General features: G+C 43.4%; 1 protein-coding gene across 3 annotated transcripts in view; it reads left to right on the plus strand.

Annotated features, from left to right (window-relative positions):
- Positions 1-19,243, plus strand: part of ETV6 (ETS variant transcription factor 6) — a 134,083-nt gene that overhangs the window by 41,406 nt on the left and 73,434 nt on the right. The window contains exon 2 of one of the 3 annotated variants that reach the window (XM_061476370.1): positions 2,338-2,467. The exons of 1 other annotated variant lie outside the window; for it this stretch is intronic. In XM_061476370.1, coding sequence (XP_061332354.1) covers positions 2,338-2,467 — 130 coding nt within the window. The remainder of the gene's footprint in view (positions 1-2,337; positions 2,468-19,243) is intronic. One more of the 3 variants, XM_061476371.1, reaches the window with a different exon arrangement.

Raw genomic sequence — 19,243 nt, forward strand, 5'->3', positions numbered from 1 at the left:
TCCACAACTTCTTTTTGATTTTTAGTGTCCTGTTCTCATGAGTACTAGGAAACAATGACTCTGATGTATATATTTATAGCACCAAAATCTCAATGAATCTGTCTGGTATAAATAAGGTTACCATATGGCTTTAGGAGGTGGAACAGTGTGGAGAAAAAGGCAGGAGGTACTGGAAGCATAATGTCTCAGTTTGCTACAACACCTCCTGGGTGCTGAGGGAAGTGCACAGGGTTCTGGATTTAATTTCATCTCCTGTGTCCTGGGTTCAGTCTCATCCAGTATACAAAACAAGCAGCTGCAGTGTGGTTCGATTATCTGAGCTGTGCATCGCAGCAGGAAATGCTAAAAAGTGGCTGGTCTTGTTGGGAATTGCTGGGTATGTACCAGGGGTGAGAAGGTGCAAATGGTCAGCAAGACCTCAGAATGGGCACAGAGAGCTGCACCTTGTGGGAACGTGAGGCACAGAGTCAGCCGTTTCGGGTCAGGGAAGGAGTTGCATCAGTTGAAAGCAGAGTAATGTTTTGTAGTTCCACTGGTACGTCTTTCGCCACATCTCAATGAATGTCCCTGTTTGTTAACCATGAAAAACTAAATTGATAGGAGCCAATGGATTGCTGTTGCCTGGACAATGATGAATAGAAAGAAACTGGGGGGACACAGTAAGATGCTAAATGGCTTTGTGGAGGACTGGAACATAAGATTGAATGATTTCTGGTTAAAATGTACTGAGCTGGAAACCGTGGAGGCTTTATTCACAGAAATAGCCTAGTGATGATGGAGTGAACTAGGCCTGTCTTCCCACTCCATCTAAACGTAGTATAGTTAGAATAGTTCATGTTCTACCAGCCACCAGGCTTCTCTGCCATGACTGTCATCAGTGGTGGCTGTAGTATAGTGGTAGGATGTTGAGGCAAAACTTCTGGTTCTTTGTGAGCTGCTGAGCAGCAAGATGATAGCAGCGCCTTGCACCAGAATGAACTGGGCTCACTTTGAATTGGTGGCTGAGAGATGAAGGACGTCCTCAGTATTAAATGCCCCATTTCTTTCTGGACATGTCACCTAGTTTGCCTAAAGAGTTTTCTGCTTTGGTGCGTATAGTTGTTATTTACTCATGTTGTACAAACCTCCCGTCCCCTTTGGTGGGGAGGGTGCTAATGTTATGTTCTGCAGGTACCTCCATCAGCCTCAGTCTAGTTCCCTGCTGCACTGCTGTGATAATGTTGTGGTTCATAATGGAAGTAATTGCCTTCTCATGCTCCAGCACCAACGTTGTCTTTCCACTTCCCAGAGATGGGGTAGGGGGCTGCATGCACACTTTCCTGCAAATACTCAGAAAGGAAGGTAGCTCCTTCTGCCTCTGTATGTCCATGGATGTAAATCCACACTGTTTGCACTGCCATTGTTAAATGTCAGCAGCAGGGTTTTGGGGAATAACGCACACTGCCTTCCAGGAAGCACACGATAATGATTTTTTTATGCTCCTGTAAAATCGTGGCTATGTTTATTTACAAAGGGTATAATGCGTGCTGTGATTGGAGTAAGGATTAGAATATGGAACAATTTTCCCATCAGATCAGATGAAATTTCAGTCTTAAATTTCTTGGCAGGCGTTTTCAGTGACTATTATGAAACTAATGTAACATTCACAAATTGCCCTTTGAGTCTGTTTCTCTGTCCTTGTGTAGCTGTTTTCTGTATGCTGACTTACTTGGTTGGTTGCAAGTTAAACTACTTCAAAGAAAGTGCTAGTAGCTACTTTAGGCAAGAAAAAAAGTACTCAATGGTTACTCAAAGTTACTCAATGGTAAATAGAACAGATTTTAGTGATAGAGTGGTTTTCTGCAGCAAAGAGAAAACTAATTGCTTAATGTCTTTAAAATGCTCTGAAAGAGTAAAGTGTTAAACACTTTATATATATTGTGCTCAGATCGTAACTGACTTGTTAGCATAAGATAAAGTGATTTTGGCACTTTCTGTAACAGTACTCACGAGTGTATGGTGAGGTTGCTGTCAAACATAAAACCCTCAGAGTCCCCCAACTTGTGTGTCACTTCCCTTTCCTCCCTCAGCAGATTTCTGAGACAACCCTTGGAAACTTGGTGGGCCTTTTGAAAAGTAGCCCCATCACCCTGAAAGCTGCAGCAGTGTGTCTCCTGCGCAGCGCTTGTGTGCTCCCTGGGCAGCTGGCTGCATCGCTAGTGCTGCTCGCCCCCTCCGTGTGCGCACACTTCCTTCCTTCCACCCACTTCCCCCTGCCCTGCCTTGGTTTCACACCTCTGTTCCAAAGTTGACGTTGTCCTCCCTGTCTTTCCCCCCTCCCCGCTTTCTTTTTAACAGCAGGAAAGAATTTCGTACACACCTCCAGTGAGCCCGGTACCAAATTACACTTCCTCGACACCACTACATGTCCCAGTGCCGCGGACGATCAGGATGGAGGAAGACGCGATCAGACTGCCAGCACACCTGCGTGAGTGTCAGCGCCGAGGCTTCTTACCCTCTTGGATTGAGGAGGGTGCAGGGTGGCGTGAGGAGGTGTCTCTGTGTTTATGGAAATGGGGAAGCTCTCTGGCTTTAGACTTGTTTTCCTTTTTTATAAAGCTCTAGCTGGTTTGATCTTTTCAACCAAAGGAAATTACTCTTAAATACATTATATTATATTCCCACCTCACCTGCTTCCCCTGCACTCCTTGTCAAGCATTTGGCTAATTTCTCATGACGGGCACAAATGTGGAGGTTTTATTTTGACGGAAAGTACTATGTTTCCTTGCACAGTATAGGAATTGCTCAGCGATGTGCTGTGACACAAGGTCAGAGTTTCATAAACCTGTGGCAAGTGGAGTGTGTTTGTGCTGTGGGTATTTTTCAAGTTGCTATGAGTCTCAATATTAAATACTCGTGGTGCCCAGGCTGTCTGCTACAGAATGTGTGTGCTGACAAAGGCAGTGGGAAAGGAGGAAGGATGATCTTACCTGTGCGCAAAAGGATGCTGCAAAGGCGGAAGGGCATTTCACTGACATTGGAACAAAAACTGGAGCTGGGGACAGGGCGAGAGCCAGGCACTTTCTTGCTGAGATAATTTAATGTTTGAGGAATAGGAAACACCAAGGACTGTTGGCCAGCGAGAGGTGAATTAGTGAAATAGGATGGGAACATGGAAAAGAGTTTTCCTTTTTGGAGGGGATGCACTTCTGATGCAAATTGAGAAGTTTGCTTGAAACTTTCCTTGGGTGTTAACACTCTTGGGGTACTTGAGCGACAACAAGCAACAGGGCCAGGAGCAAGTGTGACTTTGTGTGTTGCCATCTGAAAAATGGGTTTGGGATTTCAGGGGCGGGTTGGAAAGTGTGTGTTTATCACAAGACATTCTCATTCTTGTCCTCAGCTGTCTCCCAGGAACACTCCTTTTCTGGATGCAAACTGTGCCCCCAGCACTTCTGTGATTCCATGCTCGCTCTGTTGCTGGCCACCAAGGTGGTTGCTCTGCCCCAGTATCTCTCGTTGCCCATGCTGCATTCTGCCTTATCCTGGTTTTCCCAACTGCTGCCTTTTACTCTGCTAAGACTTGCACTTCTGTGTGTGCTGCAGCAGAACCTGGGTTGTCCCTTTTCTGTGCTTTCCAGTGGGAATGGGAGCTGGCACTGCAGCATTTCTGACCATGTCTGGTCAGAACATCTGTTCAGACCATGTCTTGCTGCCTCTGAGCATCTGTGAGCTCCCAGATGCTGCTTCCCCATCTTTGTGGCTGCTGGGCTGTTTCCCTGGCCTGGGGAGGACTTGCTGCCACACTTAGAAGGCATTTCTTTGCTTTACCCAAAACTTAGACACAAAAACCCAACACAGAAACAGTTCTCCAGCAGTTCTTTTCCCACTGATGCTTTTAATCCCCAGGATCTCAGGTTCTTTTCCTTTTTTTCTTTTCCCATTGCCTTAGTTGGTACTGTTTACTTCTGCTGTGGGAGCCACTGTCTGCCGTCTCCACAGCTAGGATCAGGGCAGGTTTTCCAATCACTTCCTGCCTTCCCTGCTGGGTCTGGCAGATGCAGAAGGCAGGAAGGCAGAGACCCTTGGTACTGAAAGGGGTGGGGCATTGTTTTTACTACCTGCTTCCTTCCTATCATCTGCCCAGCTTCCTAGGCACTATGAAGCTTATAAGGCTTCCTCCCAGTGAAGACTTTCCACCCAGTATTTTTAGGTGTCATCCAGCCTTTCGTCTTCATTTTTGTCCCAGTTTATCTTCTGATTGGCACATTTTTTAACTTGCAAGGAGGCTTCTTTCCTATTTGTATTTTCACACCAGTCTGTATAAAACCAGACGATTAAATCATTAAATACCTGTGGGACAGTCTTCCACAAAGTTAGTATCTCAGGTCATAAACAACATGGAGCACGTTTACACAGCTTTACTAGTTGTAGTTCCTGTTAGTATAGTATAGCTCAGTATGCAGTCAGTATTGACCCAAACGCTGTTACCATCCGACGCACTCAAACACTGTGAAAACCACTGCTTAAAGTATGTAGGTTCATAGTTAGACCAGAAGGGACCATTATGAATTCCTGAAATATCTCTGGTACAACTTGAGTTACAGAACTTGACTCAGTAACTCCTATGTTTGGGTCCAGTAATTGAACTACAGCATATTATGCAGAAAGATTCCTGCTCTTCATGTAAAGACTTCAGTGATGGGGAGGGTATAAGGTCTCTAGATGTTCTTTCAATGGTTAATTATCCTCCTTATTTGCCTTTTTTTTTTTTAAGTGCCCTATTTATAGTTTGAATTAGTCAAGCTTCAGTTTCCAACTATTAAATCTCATTATCTCCTTTCCTGCTAAATATTGTCAAAAGACTACTCCTGATATAGGTGCTTTTAGATAAAGTAACTTCTTAACCTTTTCTTAGCTAAACTGGATAGGAAGAGAGGTTCTTAAGGCTGTCAATCTTCCTGTAAAGCTTCCAGATTTCAAACTCTGTTTATATCATCTTGGTGAACTGTTTCCTACTTCAGACATCCTTCTTAAGGTGAGGACAACAGATAGAAGATCATATTCCAGGATTAGTCTTCCTATACCAGGTATAGAAATAACGAGGTGGATCTCAGGTCGTGAGGCTTAGGAGGTATTAAATGGGATTTTGCAACTCCTGCATGGACTTCTCTCATTTGATTCGGTAAGAATTTTTTATTTAGAGAAGTGCCTGAGAGGTGGCTTTGGTCCTAAATCCAAACCGCCTCAGAAATCAGGAAAATTAGCTAATTTCTTGTTCAGACTTTGGTACTGTGTGTAAAGCTTTGGTTTAGGTCTGCTAAGTCTGAGAGTTTTTTAGGTCTGAGATTTTGTTTGGTTCCAGCCTTATTGCTGTTTTTGTTGATTAGGTGAAGTATAATAACTTCTTTCAACCCTTACTCATTCCAGTGCAGCAGGGACATAGGGTAAGTTTCTGCAGTCATACTGATAGCTGATAGCTTGTCAGGCCTCCACTCATTCTCTGTTTCCATGGCATTCTGATGGCATTTACCGAAATAAAGGCGAGATTCAGTCCTAACCTGTGCATCTTCATCTCTGCCAGCTTGGAAGTTCAAGAGCTATGCTACAAGTGCAGCTGGAAACAGCATTTGACCCAAGCAAAGGTAGAACTAGAGACAAATGTTTCAGAACAGGAAGTGCACTTTGTGGATTCAGACAGTGTTTTATGCCTTCCTTTTAGAAATTTCACTGTTCCTAATGTTGAAGAGCACTGTGAAGGTGCTAACACTCAATTGTATCAGGACAATTAGTAGAACAATTTCCTTTGGTGCAATAAATTATTTCTTGCTGTTTGCTGAGCAAATGGGTCTCAGCTATGCTGAGCTAATTTCATACAGAGACTGGAAAAGGGAGAAGTGCAAAGTTTAGACGGGTGTAATGAGATTCCACTCCTTACCGAATAACTGAGTATTGGGAGCATTGTAAACAAACTATCAGTGGAGAGCTGGAGAATATGCTTTCCTCTATTCTAGATACATAGTCAGAATCACTGCAGTGATCTCCAGTTTACTCTTTGTCCCTGGTGAGCATGTTGCAGTAGCTTTGCAGCATATCTGATCTCCACTAGACTGTAATGATGTCAGGTAGGAGTGTGTGAAAAACGGAGGTGTTTCCTAAGGATTCAAGAGAAGCAAGTTCAGCTCTCACACAAGGCTCTGCCCTTGATGCCTTCTGTGACCTTGGGCATCTTGTTTTAGTTTCCCCACTGTAAAACATAAAAACCATGAGTGCAAAGGCTTTTAAAAGATTTGAAAATTAGTGCAGTGGCTGCTCAGGTATAGTGATAGTGAAGAATGTTGAGATAGGTAAAAGTCCTCTGAAACTATTTGCATACCCCTTGTCTCTGAGGAAGCTTACTCTGTATTACCATGGAGTTAGTTCTGTGTTTTTTTCTTTCTTTCTTTCTTTTTAGTTTTATCAAAACCAATCGTTTTGTCTTGTCTGACACGATGTCATTAGTTACTCATGTTGAGCTATGGCTAATACCTTGTGGTAAAAAGTTCTTGGAACTGGGCAGTTCTTGGAACTTTGAACTTAGAGGTGGATGCAAGAACACTTCCCCATGTCTATTCATATGCTCTGAATCAGAGAGAAAATAGCTTTTTCCTTTTTTTGTAATAAGTAAGATGGAAATTAGGTGATTTGCCTTCTACAATGGGGTTTCATGGATTTCTTTGTCTCCTTCAACATAAAATGGCCTCAGCAAGAGACACACAGATATCAGTGCTGAAAAAGGACTTGCTGCATACTGTAATCCCATGCAGCAGCATTCCCTCTTGCATGTTTCTGTTGATTTGTACAGTCTGATTTTTATCTCTGAAGGGCATCTTCCCTTGGGAACGCCCGTGTGTTTGTTTAGGGAGACGGACCTCAAGAGTTTTCTATTGATACAAGCATGGACAAGAGTTCATTTCTTCCTCTGAACAAATTAATCCTTTTTTTTCCTTTAGTGTTGGCATCCTTCATAAGCCTGTAGCCCATAGCCATAGCAAGGCACACTGCACATACTTCTCTGTAATTTTCTGTACACAGAGAATCATTGAATCACAGAATGGTTTGGGTTGGAAAGGACCTTAAGATCATCTAGTTCCAACGCCCCTGCCGTGGGCAGGGACACCTCACACTAAACCGTGTTGCCCAAGGCGCTGTCCAGCCTGTCCTTGAACACTGCTGGGGATGAAGCAATTATTCTTGGCAGTAACTATTTTTTCTTGCTGTTACATTTTTCTGAACCCCCAATAGCCTGCACTGGTATTCAGAGTAAGATGACACACTCTAGATGTAATGGTACATGCATCACCTCATAGGGAAGAACTTTTACATTGGGACTGCAGTGTTGTTGTTGTCTTGACTGTGCTCACTTTTTGGGAGGTTGTGGTGGTGGCGAAAGCTAAAGACCTACTTGTAAAACTGTTGAGTACTTCTTGTTTCAGATATAGGCTTGGGTTCTAGTCCTTGGTTTTCCAGTGTGCGAGATGTTCCAGGCCACAGCTGGTTTTGATGAACTTCAGAGTATTCTGACCTGGTCACGTACAGCCAGTGAGATGACGTTTTTCATCTCAGTATCTCTGCGTCCCTTGCAATTACTGTCTGCTCTAGTGCCCTCATTAAGGAGGACAGAAGGGAAATTTGTTTAGTTTTCTGCAGTGATTATATTATATTAAAGGCTTGAAGTTTTTAGTGAACCTGTGACAGGAATCTTTCTGCATGCCTATTTATTTATATTGGTATTTGATACTCTGATTTCACTGGGGGTCAGTCCAGTAGCTCGGTCGACATCTTTGTGATCCTGGTGGTACTACATTGTGCAGAAAAGCCCTCTTAAAACCCTCAAGTCTGGACATGAGTAATATTGTAGCCCAGGCAGCTGGGCTCTCAGTTTGGCAGATTCTTTACACTAAGGCATTTATCAGACCTGAGAGCATTTTATCATGAGTTTCTTTTGTCTGATCACACATCATTGCTTATATGCATAATATGCATAATTTGTGGTTTAAGGGCACCAATTTTCTTTCTCTTTTTTATTTTTGTTCCTTCTAAGGAATGCAGGAAACAATTAAGAGGAGGAGGAGGAAGCAACAACACTGTCAGGGTTGCCAAGGATCCATTTTTTCTGCGTAGTGTCTATTAATTATGTTGCTCCTTTTATTAATCCTTTGGCACCTGTTAATTATTCTACAATTTTGGCTAGCAGCTGGAAAGCCACTTTGAAGCATTAAGCGTATTGTTATTTAGTTACTAGAATATTCAATGCATTGAACTGAAAGTATGTTGTGAGACAGGGGAAAAAAAGCCCTTTACCCTAAGCCACATTTAGAGCAACAAGCAATAAAAATATTTGCTTTGGAAGGATCTTTGTGGAACAAAACTGACTGACGCACATACAGGGAAAATAAAATAAAAGCTGCCTAAAACAAAGGGGCTGTGAGAGACGGCCAGAATGTCAAATGAATGACTCTGAGACTAATCCTGGTCCCACTGAAATGAGTGCTTAAATTCCCACTGACTTTAGTGGGATCTGGACTGGCCTTTTTCTCAGATGATTGGCTTCTTCCAGCCCCCTCTCTGCTCTTCTCTGACATTATGGCCACTTAAGCCTTGTTCCTCCCTCTTACAGTCCTTTATATACTTGACTTTCCTCCTAATCTGTTTTTTACCTTATACTTCATTCTGTCCCTGGGTAGCTATTCCTTTCCTAGGCCATCCAACGTACTACAACAGCAAAAAATTAAGCTGGGACAATGGCTCTTCTTGTTACCACCTGACTGCCTACAGTAGTTAATCTTCTTGATGTTGCATCTTTGTCTTCCATGATGGGCTTTTCTTACATGTATACATTGTGAGCTATGCAAGGCAGGGCCCATCTGCTTCCTATGTTCAGCAGTACCTCCTGGTCATTCAGTTCATAACTCATAATGAACTATTGACAGGAGGACTGCACTGTGGAAATTCCAGCCAGCCGTCCTGTCAGTGACACTACTTTGGTCAGCCCTAGCAAAGGGACTGGGTCTGGCTCCTTCAAGATTGTGAGTTACATACAGTTGTGAGGCAAACAGAATGAAAATCTTAAGCCAGGGAGACATGGGTTATGCCTGTTACCTAAGGTGGCCTCTCCCACAGACAGCCTCAGGTGTACATCTAATTTTAACTCACCTACTCCAGCCTGCCTCCTGGGTGTTTCTTACCGTGAATCTCAGGCCAGCCCTGGAGTGATCATACAGACAGGCAGTTTGTATGGGTGTCATGCTCAGTCTCAGATTCACTTTTGCACCATTACTGGTCCAGCTGGGAAAGCCGTGGCCTTTGGGTCAGGAAAATCCTGATTTTCATTTATCTGTCATGGTCTGGTTTTTTTTTTTTTTTTTTTAATCGTCTGTGGGAGGCTGACCCCCTCATCACTGGGTTTGCATTGGGGCAGCTCCAGGCCACTTCAGTTGTCACCCTTGATGTAAACAGCTGTCGAGTTGAACCTTAAATCTGTTAGCACCTTATTGCTAGCGACTGTGGCAGAGGCATGCAGGTTAAGTGAGAAAAAACATGTAAAGGGGCAGTGCTGTGAGCTGGTTCTGCTTCTTGGGAGAGTATTTTATAGGCAAGTACCTTTTTATTTTTATTTTTTAATGTACCTGGTTGTTACGTAGAGTTAAGACAGTGGTTTTCTGCACCAGCAGTCACCAGTGGAAGTGTGTGGAGGGACGAGATCCTTCCTGTGCTGGTGGGAACTTGCAAAGCAGTCCTGAGGTAGGAGTGTGAGAGACCTTGTGCTTCAGGGTACAGAGAAGTGGCAGTGTGGGAGTCCCACTGGTGCTAAGCCAGCCTTTTACCCTCCTGGAAAGCTTCACTTCAGGGTTTTAAATCTTCAAAACAGACTCACCTCTATTCAGAAGGGAAAGGGAGCCATTGTCGCTTTAATCTGGGATTCAAGCCGATCCTTTGTGGAATTCCCCTGGAAAGTGTGGAAAGGAATAAGAAGCAAAAGCAGCAGGACATTTATGGTATTGCTGGGTTTGAAGCATTTTTAGCTTTGTCTTAAAGGGACGCTGTCAAGATCAGTGAACCTAAAATTAGCTTGCTTTTCTCTTTCCATGCCGAATCATAGAATGTGTCTAATTTTTCATTTGTGTTATAAGTACTTTTTTTTTGTTGGTTTGTTGTTTTGTTTGATTTTTTTGTTAAGAAATAAAATTAATGTAGAGAGCCTGGCGTTCATAAATAGCCCTACAATTAAAGAAAACTTAGAAGAGAAACTGCGTGTAAGCCGTGACTAACACCACCACAATGACAAACCGTGGTGTGGTGAGCGCCTCGCTACAAAACACAAGTGTGGTAGAAAACCCTGTGGAAGCAGCATAGCATGCATGCAATGTCCACTCCCCTAGTAAAAAACAGAGCTGAGCCTCTGAACATTGGAAGAGAGCACCACTGTTCAACACTGAGAAGGCACAGAGTGTGTGGGCTACAGCTTCAGGGTACCAGGGATTAATGTAATAGGCTGTGTGTATACAGAGAGAGAGAAAACAATTGTTTGATGCCCTTATGAGAGGCTGGATTTCCTTCTGCTGTATTTGTATGTCTTCTCTCCTGTGCTGGCACTCCTTCTGGTGCTAAACCAATGCAGCCTGACAAAATCACAATTAAACAGGATTTTACGCCCATTTTACAACTCCTTTTTTTTTACTGCTGGAGCTGGATGACTGAATGATTTATAAGTTCACTGAAGAAATTTCTGGTAAAACAATTCCATCCATAGTTGGAGGCCCAGTTCAACAGCTCGGCCAAGAGCCTCTTCCCAAGATTGTTTTCCAAAGATAACTTGGGAGGGGGAAGCATGTGTGCATCAGCCACTGCTGTGGATGCTTGTGTGTTGCTGTCTTTTATGGGATGAATACGTTTGAACGTGCTCACTCCTCATGTAAACTGTTCCGTGCAGGACTAGCATGCTGCTGTTAATATAGCAGTGAGCTTTGTTCAAGAAGTTATGAGTTATTTATATGTTAAATAGGCATATATGTTAGTTAAAAAGCAGTCACCACTGATTGGCTTTCTAGAGTAAAAGCATTAGGTTCCTTGCTCAGTTCCAAATCTTTGCTTATGAGCATATGCATGAAAGTCATACCTTAGGAGTAGCCCTAAGCAAGCTGCTTTATTTACTGCATACGCCTGTCTGGTTTTGATCTCCATGTGCTTTTGTATCCCACTGAAAAAAAAACGTCCATTCTGCACTGGCATCAGGGTCAAGGAGCTCTATGGCAATTACGCAAAGCAGAAAAGGAAAATGTTACATTACGGCGTGACAAGATAAAATGAAATTAATGTCTCTAATGATTAACCCATGTCTCCTTCCTGCTTTAGAGTCTACAGGCGTAGTACGGGGTGTTCTGCAGTCAGTGGAGAGGTAGGGTGAGGGACAAAATTCTCCGTTATGGGTATTGATTTGGACACAGTGCAAGTCTTCCTTTTTGAGAGTTTACTGAGTGGATCCTTGTAGCTTGAAAGTCACTATTCAAGTCCCAGAGTTGCTTGTAGCACCAGATCCCAAGTACCATGCAAAACTGGACCTCTCCTGCAGGCAAGCAATATTCCACCCATGTGCTGTGACACGCAGAAGGGAATAGTACCCTAATACAGGCTTTTGGCATTACATACTCCCTTCTCAAAGAAACAGTGGTAGTTTCATTGACTTTTGGGCTATGCACCACTGGGCATGCCCTGGGGGTGAAGGAGGAAGCAGTCGGATGACAGGAGCTCAGTGGGGAGGGTCTGACAACTATAGTGACCACAGTGGAGAGCTGGTCTGAACAAACCAATTGTGGTCAGCATTGTGGGCATCAGCTCTTTGCCAGAGTGATGGATTTCGCAAATGCTTTCTGGTGAGGATAAGCTCTAAGAATGTACTTATTTCAGAGGCAAATACTGTAATGCTGGTAGTGCAATTGCACTATCTCAGCATCCTGCTAAAAAGGTTTATTTTCTTAAGTTATTCATGTGTTCTCAGCATTCTCCCTCTTTCAGAAGCACTTTTTTATGCTTCCTTCAGGTGTCCTAAAGCTTCTTGTTTGCAGAACAAACCTCCCGAAGGGGCTGTGACCTGGGAGCACTGACATTTTATTTTAAGCCCACCAGCAGCAAAAAAACACGGAATATTTTTGAAGGGAAATTTCCTTTTTGGGTTTTTGTATCCCTGAAAGAATTTCCGATGTAGGCAGACAGTAATTCCCAGCTACATACTTCCTGATAAGGAAACAGCTCCAATAAATGCAGCTATAAATAGCTACCTTTTCAGTTTTTAAAAATCCAAGGAGATCTGTTTACCCTTTCTTTCAAACTGTTGAAAGAAGAGGACCGTGTAGGATAAGAGCCTTAACATTCGGCACCCCTTGGCTCTCCAGATCAACAAATTAAGATTGTAGTCTGCGTCTGTACATCTGATGATGTGAAGCCAAGATGTCTGTTTGTTTCTGCTCATCCTTCTCACACCACCACAAAAGAAAAAAACAGCTTTTTTTTTTATGTCTATGGTAAACATAAATTGCATTTTGCCTTTCTCATGAGGGAAATGTATTACGTCCCTTCAGCAGAAGTCTCATGCTTTTGCTATATGCCTATGTTTTAGTGCTTCTCTAGATAGAGTTTGTTAAGGTGCTCTGTTATCTCAGAATAAGTAGTGTGATCTTCAGTTACATTTTTTCACATTTACTGTGGATATGCTGGAGCAAATTCATAGTTACACATAAATCCCCTTTTTTCTAAAAGCAAGTTGCTGCGGCAGTTTTGTGCAGTTAGTTTATAAACCTCCTGAATTGTCTGTATTATCTTCCGCCTTTTTATGGTTCTCTTTTGTGTATTTTTAATTTGATGCCTTTCACTTTGGGCTTTTGCTGAAATTTTTATAGAATCATAGAATGGCTTGGGTTGGAAGGGAACTTAAAGATCATCTTGTTACAACCCCCCTGCCACGGTGGGGTTCCTTTTCCATCCCGCTTTTCTTTGTTCTTTCAACAGCGTCAAATGCACAGTATCTTCAGAAAAACAAATCACTGTTTGCCTACACAAAAATTTATAGATGAATGATTTTGATGCAAGAGTTTATGTGAAAATGTCTTTGCAGGTTAGATTTCAGGTCAGCTGTACTTGCCATTCAGATTACAATTAACAATATATATATATGTCCCCTAGCTTGATCGTTTTATAGAGGATGAGTCTGCTTCATAAGTCACCTTGATGAGCACTTAGACCTGAGTTAGACTTAAGTTTCTGTCCCATGGTGGTGGGGAAGGGTCTGCTTACAGGCTGGCATGTCCTGCATGGCTGCTGAGAGGCCGGTATCTCCAGCCAAATCCCAGCACATGTTTGGGGACAGGCTTCTTCATAGGGCGTGTTAGTGGCTGGGGCACCCTGTGTTCTCATTTGTTCCTGTCTTGAGCACTCCCCCTATATTTTGGGGGTTGTGCGTGCGATGTGCCACTGCACATTGGCACTAGCTGCACCATGGCCAAAGCCCCTCAAAGGGTGAGAGTTCCTCAGTGCAGGGAGTCACTGGAGAGTTGATGCCCACCACAGCAGAGAGGAGGTATAATAATCTCCTTTTTCCTCCTCCTCCCTGTTTCTCCTTCCAGTGATTTCACAGGATCTTATGACTCGTGGCCAAATCCTACCCATGAGGGCACTCAGCTGCTGTGGGCCCCTCCTCTTGGCCCGCTGACTGTGCTCCCGGCTGGCCCAGAGCCGAACAGATTGCACAAGGGTGCAGCTGGTGAATTATCCCCCCTTGCCCTTATCGTCCGTTGTTCACTGAAGTGCCATGGCAGGGCTCAGCGCACTCCTCTAGCTTCAGTTGTGTTTGAGCCCCTAAGCGCATCACTTGTACTCAGTTTCCTTTTGTGGGTACCTGAAGGGATTTTACCTTCTCCCTCCTGTGCTCCCCTCTTGGCTGCACCAGGAAGGTTGATCTGTGTGTGGAGGCCTGGCCACACCTCCTCAACAGGCCCGTGGAACATGCACAATTAATACGGTATTAATTAATTATGGGGAGAAGTCGCTGCTGGCACAAGAACCAAGACTTGCAGCTTATAAAGTGAATGCTTTGATGCTGAGCTTTAAAGAACATTTCCATCAACTCAAGCCAGCAGAGAGATTCTGTGATATTTAAACCCTCCCTCTGCACAGACACCAGTGCTCATGATTCTGCCACTCAGTGCACTAACAACAGAAATAGTGGTGGCAAAGGAGTGTTCAGAAAGCACAACCGGCGATCCACTCTCATGTCATGAGTAGGACTGCAGAAGTCCCAGGTGGAAAAATTGGGGCTGAACCAGAAATTGTTTGTCATGCCAGCTTAATAGATGTTTGCAGTGTGCAAAAAGAATGACTTTCTGGGCCTGCTGAAATGAATAGGAGTTGTCTGACTTCAGCAGCTCCCATGGTTTTATCCAGAACATGTGTGTGTGTGCGTGAATGTGTAGGTTTGTGATGTGCTTCTACTTGTTTGGCCAACTTCTGGGGGAAGAGAGATGAAGGAACAACTATACCTCTTTGGTTTTATGCAATACTGAGAATTTCTCCCTTTCTACTTCCTCCTTCTCGGCAGCACAGAAGGAAGTAGCCCCGGTCCTTGCCAGTCCGCAAACCAGTTACTCATTTCAGTTCTGCCACTTGAGTGGGTCTTCATGTATTTCCTAGTGGGGGAAATCTCCCTTTATGTATCTAAGTTCCTCCTTCCTATTCTCTCTTTTGTTCTGATTTCTTCCAAGCAATCTGCCTCCTTCAATTTTTAACCTCGTTGCCGGCTTTCGCTTCCTCTCTGTGCTTCAGTGAAGGCGTTCTGTCAGAAAAACCCCTCTGTACACAGATACTTCTTTGTTCCCTTTTTTTTTCTTTTCTGTTACACTTCTTTGTATCTTGCTTCCTTGGAAACTTCCTCAGTAGTCTTACTACCTCTGGGGTTTTCGCTGCTTTACCCGGCTACTTGTTACTATGTTGCTGGGTGTGTTTAAGGCACCTTGATCTTTTTATTAGAGGTATTTTTCTTTTACTGCTCTTTAAATCCTAACAGGCAGTGGTGACAAATACTGTTATTAAATACACGGGGCTTGTTTCATCACTGCTCTACAGCTTGCTTGGTGGTTTTCACTTGTTGAAGGTGAGCACGACCAAATCACAGGAGTCATTCTTTATTTCCAGTTTGTGTTGTTCTCAGGGATGCAATGCACAGCGTGGGGTAGTGGTGAAAGAGTCACATGCAGTAGAAGTAGTTCAAGGCTTGGTGCAGGATTTGAAGCCTTGAAGCTCAGCAGTAGGAACAGGTAATAGCACTCAATGTCTGTAAGAGCTAGAGCATTTACAGACCTCCTGCAATTTTTACACCCTCTCTGTTTTAAAATCATGAAGAATAAAAAACAAGTGGAGGGACTGGGAGTGACAGTAGAGGTAACAGTGACAGCAGGATGGGCCATGTTTGTAATGGGGAGACCTGAAGCAGCTGGGCTATTAAAGGAGTCAGTATTTGCTGTTGGCCTCCTGCCACACCATTGTCAGTGTGTGCAATAGCGACGGCTGAATCTCAGAAAGTTTGGTAACTGATTCAGTTCAACCAAACACCCAGGAATAAATCCAGATGTCTTTCAAATTGGTTGGATATGCAGTGTTGTACTGAGTTCTCCATAATTATGATTTTCTTGTGAGAGTTCTGGGAGAATCCAGATAGCCCAGAATAACCCTGAGAATACAGCTTCTCACTCGTGGCCTTTCTGGTGCTCCATCATTTGCAGTGAGAACATGTGGGCACAAAAAACCCACTTAAACTAAAAAAAGAGTTAACAATCAAAATTCATTTCAAAGCTGAGATGTTTTGGATTTTTTATTTTTAATCTGGCACATGTCTCTCTGTGTACACACACATACTTAGATTCTGCAAAAAGGATGCCTGCTCAAATGCTTGGGTTTTATGCACAAGGACTGTTACTCTTCCTTTTTCTCCTGAAGCTAATTAACAATTACAACATGTTACAACCATTTCTTTCAGGCAAAGTTGTAAAATTACTGCCTGTAATCAAGAAAAATGGATGCAGAAGGTGGCGGAAGACATCTTTTATGCCACATATGCTGCCCATTAGGTATGCAGTGCTGTCCTCCACATCTCTGTTGCGTCAAGCAGGGACCACAGAGTTAGCCTGTGTTTGAGACTAAAGGCCTTGGTTTGAACTGGTCCTTCAATCTGTTTTTACCGGATCTAGTGTAGAGAGTCAGCAGTATGGTGCATCACTTGAAATCTCAGTTGGCTTAAAATTGTAAAAAAACCTGCATTTAATGCTTTCTTAATGAGTGTACTCCATGGACCACTTCCTGATGACTACTAATGTGAAGGTTAATCCACAAGTCTTGGCATCACTTTGGAAACTGAAATAATCAGAGGGGTACAACCTATTGTGAATAAAGGTAGCTCACGCGGATACATTTATCCTGAAATGACTGGGCCCTCACTCTGGAGCATTTCTACAGTACAATTTTAGAAGTCAATATAATATCAACAATGTAAAGGCTTTAAAAATACAGTTAGTGGTCCAAAACCTGTCTCTTAACCAGCTCTATATTACACATATACTATGTATAATTTGAGCCTCAGGACAGCCGCACTTTAGTAGAACATGACAACTGGAAGAGGAAGGGACATCATCTTTCTCTGCATGAATAAAATGCTCAGCGTGTCTTTACCACTTGAAGTCATGGTCATCTACTAAATTAACTGCTCCCAGCATCACTCAGAATTGGGATGAAAGTAAATTATTAGAATTGGGATGAAAGTAAATTATTCTTATGTTCTAAACTCTTCTTGACAGACAGCAATATATTCATATGGGACCACAGTACAGGGAAATCTCCTCCAGAAGGATGTTGTGGTTGCTCAGCAGAAAACAATTACTGATGTGAGTAGCTCGTGACTTTTTCATGTGGTTTTACAGTAAAACCTGTGAGTGTCCCTTGGCTGTAGAGTTAAGCAAAGATATTTTTCAAAAATCAGTTCACCAGTCTCAAATTTGTTTAGCAGCTCTGTGTTAATTTCATGATCCTGCACCAAAACTGTTAGAAAATTGAAGTTCTAACACAGTTTTGTTGAAGCTCCTGAACTTCTAGAGTGGTTTCTTAACACCTTGAGTTTGTTCAGACTAAGTCCCATTCAGGGTGTGGTGGTCTCATCTACACTGTTATTTTTTAATGATAGGTGACCTAGCTAGAGCAGACTACTTGGCCAGTTTTCCTGTTCCCAGGAGACTAGGGGTGGTATAGTGTGCTGCAGTTTGAGGAAAAGATAGTTGTGCGAGTGAATGGGTTGCAGGGAGAATGTTACCATGTGGCTATGAAATCGTACCTGATGTGGAGAAGGTGAACAGCGAATGATTATTCACAGTTCTTCACAACACAGCAAATCCAGACATCTGAGATAAATCATTGGCCAACATGTTTGAAAGATACAAGAATGAGGATTCATCACTATGTGAAAGAAGTAATTTCAGGAAGATATTTTAAGGGCTGAAAGAGTAAATAGGTCTCTAAAAGGACCCAGATAAACCTGTGGAGAGAGGGCCATTTGGTCAGTATGGAAACAGTGGTCTGGATGCAACCGCGGCTAATGATGTCCTTAAACCACAGATTACCAGAGACTGAGATAAGTAATATATATATTACTTATATATTAAGCAATCGCTTTCTGCTTATGACCCACTGCTGAAGACATTTGGCTAGATGGGTAGGTGATCTCTTCTAGTATGGCAGTTTTTCTGTTTTACCCTGTCTCATAACCATCTCCAGTGATTTGACAGTAGTGTGGACGCCATCCAAGCAGATAGATATTCAGTATGCATATGCTATGCCAGAGGGCTCTTTTAGGTGATAACTAGCTCATCAGCTAGAGGCCACGGATAAAAGTTAAGTGGGGGGATTTGCCTTGAAGCAATTCTGACAAAAGTCTCTTTACACAGCAGCTGACTGAATCACTGAATGTAATGCCAGGGGCAGCAGAAGAAAAAAATCTCATGTAAATTAGCTGGCGAGAGAACAGGGCAAAGCTATCTGGTGAAGGAAGGAATGGGAGAGGAGGGCAGGCAGCCACCTGCTGGAGCTTCAGCTTCCAGGACCAGAGCTCCCCCATCAAGTGTTGGAAAACAGACTTGAAGTTGGGACTGAGGGGAAGCATGGAGAGTCTCTCTCCCTGGCATACAGGCCTCCGGTGGATTGCCATCACCCCCATATGTGATTCTGTTATCTCTCGCATTTGTTTCTCCCACATGACCTCAAAGGGTCACTCTCATTGTCCTGCTGCCACCCAGTCCAAGGTCCAGTTTGGCCTGTGGTTCTTCTGTGGCCCTGTCTCATCAGTGGAACTTGTAACATATATTTCAATTCTGCTTTCTCTCTTGCCCCAAACAACAGTTTGGGTTTCTGGGTGTAGTCATTTAAAAAGAAGTTATTATTCGGTATGACTTGCGATTTGAAATGGTAAATTAAAAACCCACTGGGAGTCTGGCAGTGCTTGCGATCTGAGCCACTTTCCTAAGGTGCTTCATAAAATACCGTATGTTGTTATTCACTCTGGCCTGGATGTTCTTGGCTCTCTCCTACTTAATGATTCACAAGATGACTGTGAGATTAATTTTTGTAAATGCGGTTCCCTCCCCCCCGCTTCCCTCTGTATATTCTCCCCTCTCTTCTTTCCTTGTGAGTTTTCACTGCAAAGATTCATTAAATAAAATCCACAGTCTGTATAAAGGACAGAGTGCAGTCTCAGGCGTGCTAGTGGGAGAGATCTGAGATATGGTGCACATTTGTCCTCTGGTTTCCAAGTAGGGTATTGCAGTAGTTTGGGAAGCTTTTCTACAGCTTCCCCGCCTTTTCCCCTGCTCTTTCTCAGCTCTCTGTGTCCTGTGCCTCTCTCCTGCATAGATGGAGTTCTTGTTAGTAAAAGCTCAGCAGCTCATCTACTCTGAATGCTCCTGTCTGTCTTTGGGGAGGAGGGAGCAGGAGAAAAGCTGTGTGCGGGGGGTTCTCTGCACGCCTGTGCGAGGGCAGAGCCACTGATCCCAGCCTGCCGGCTGCAGTAAGCAGGCAGGGGTGTTTGTGGTGCTTACATGCCAGAGTCTCTTCAAACAGCTCTGCTGAAAGGCATGAGCTGGGCTCACTTCTGAGGGAAATTTCCTTTTTGGGGAAGTTGCTGCAAAGGAATTTCCTG

This window comes from Pezoporus flaviventris, unplaced genomic scaffold, assembly GCF_033815535.1.
Source record: "Pezoporus flaviventris isolate CSIRO_AGI_PZ_B2104156 unplaced genomic scaffold, CSIRO_AGI_Pfla_v1 ptg000096l, whole genome shotgun sequence".
NCBI lineage: Eukaryota > Metazoa > Chordata > Aves > Psittaciformes > Psittacidae > Pezoporus > Pezoporus flaviventris.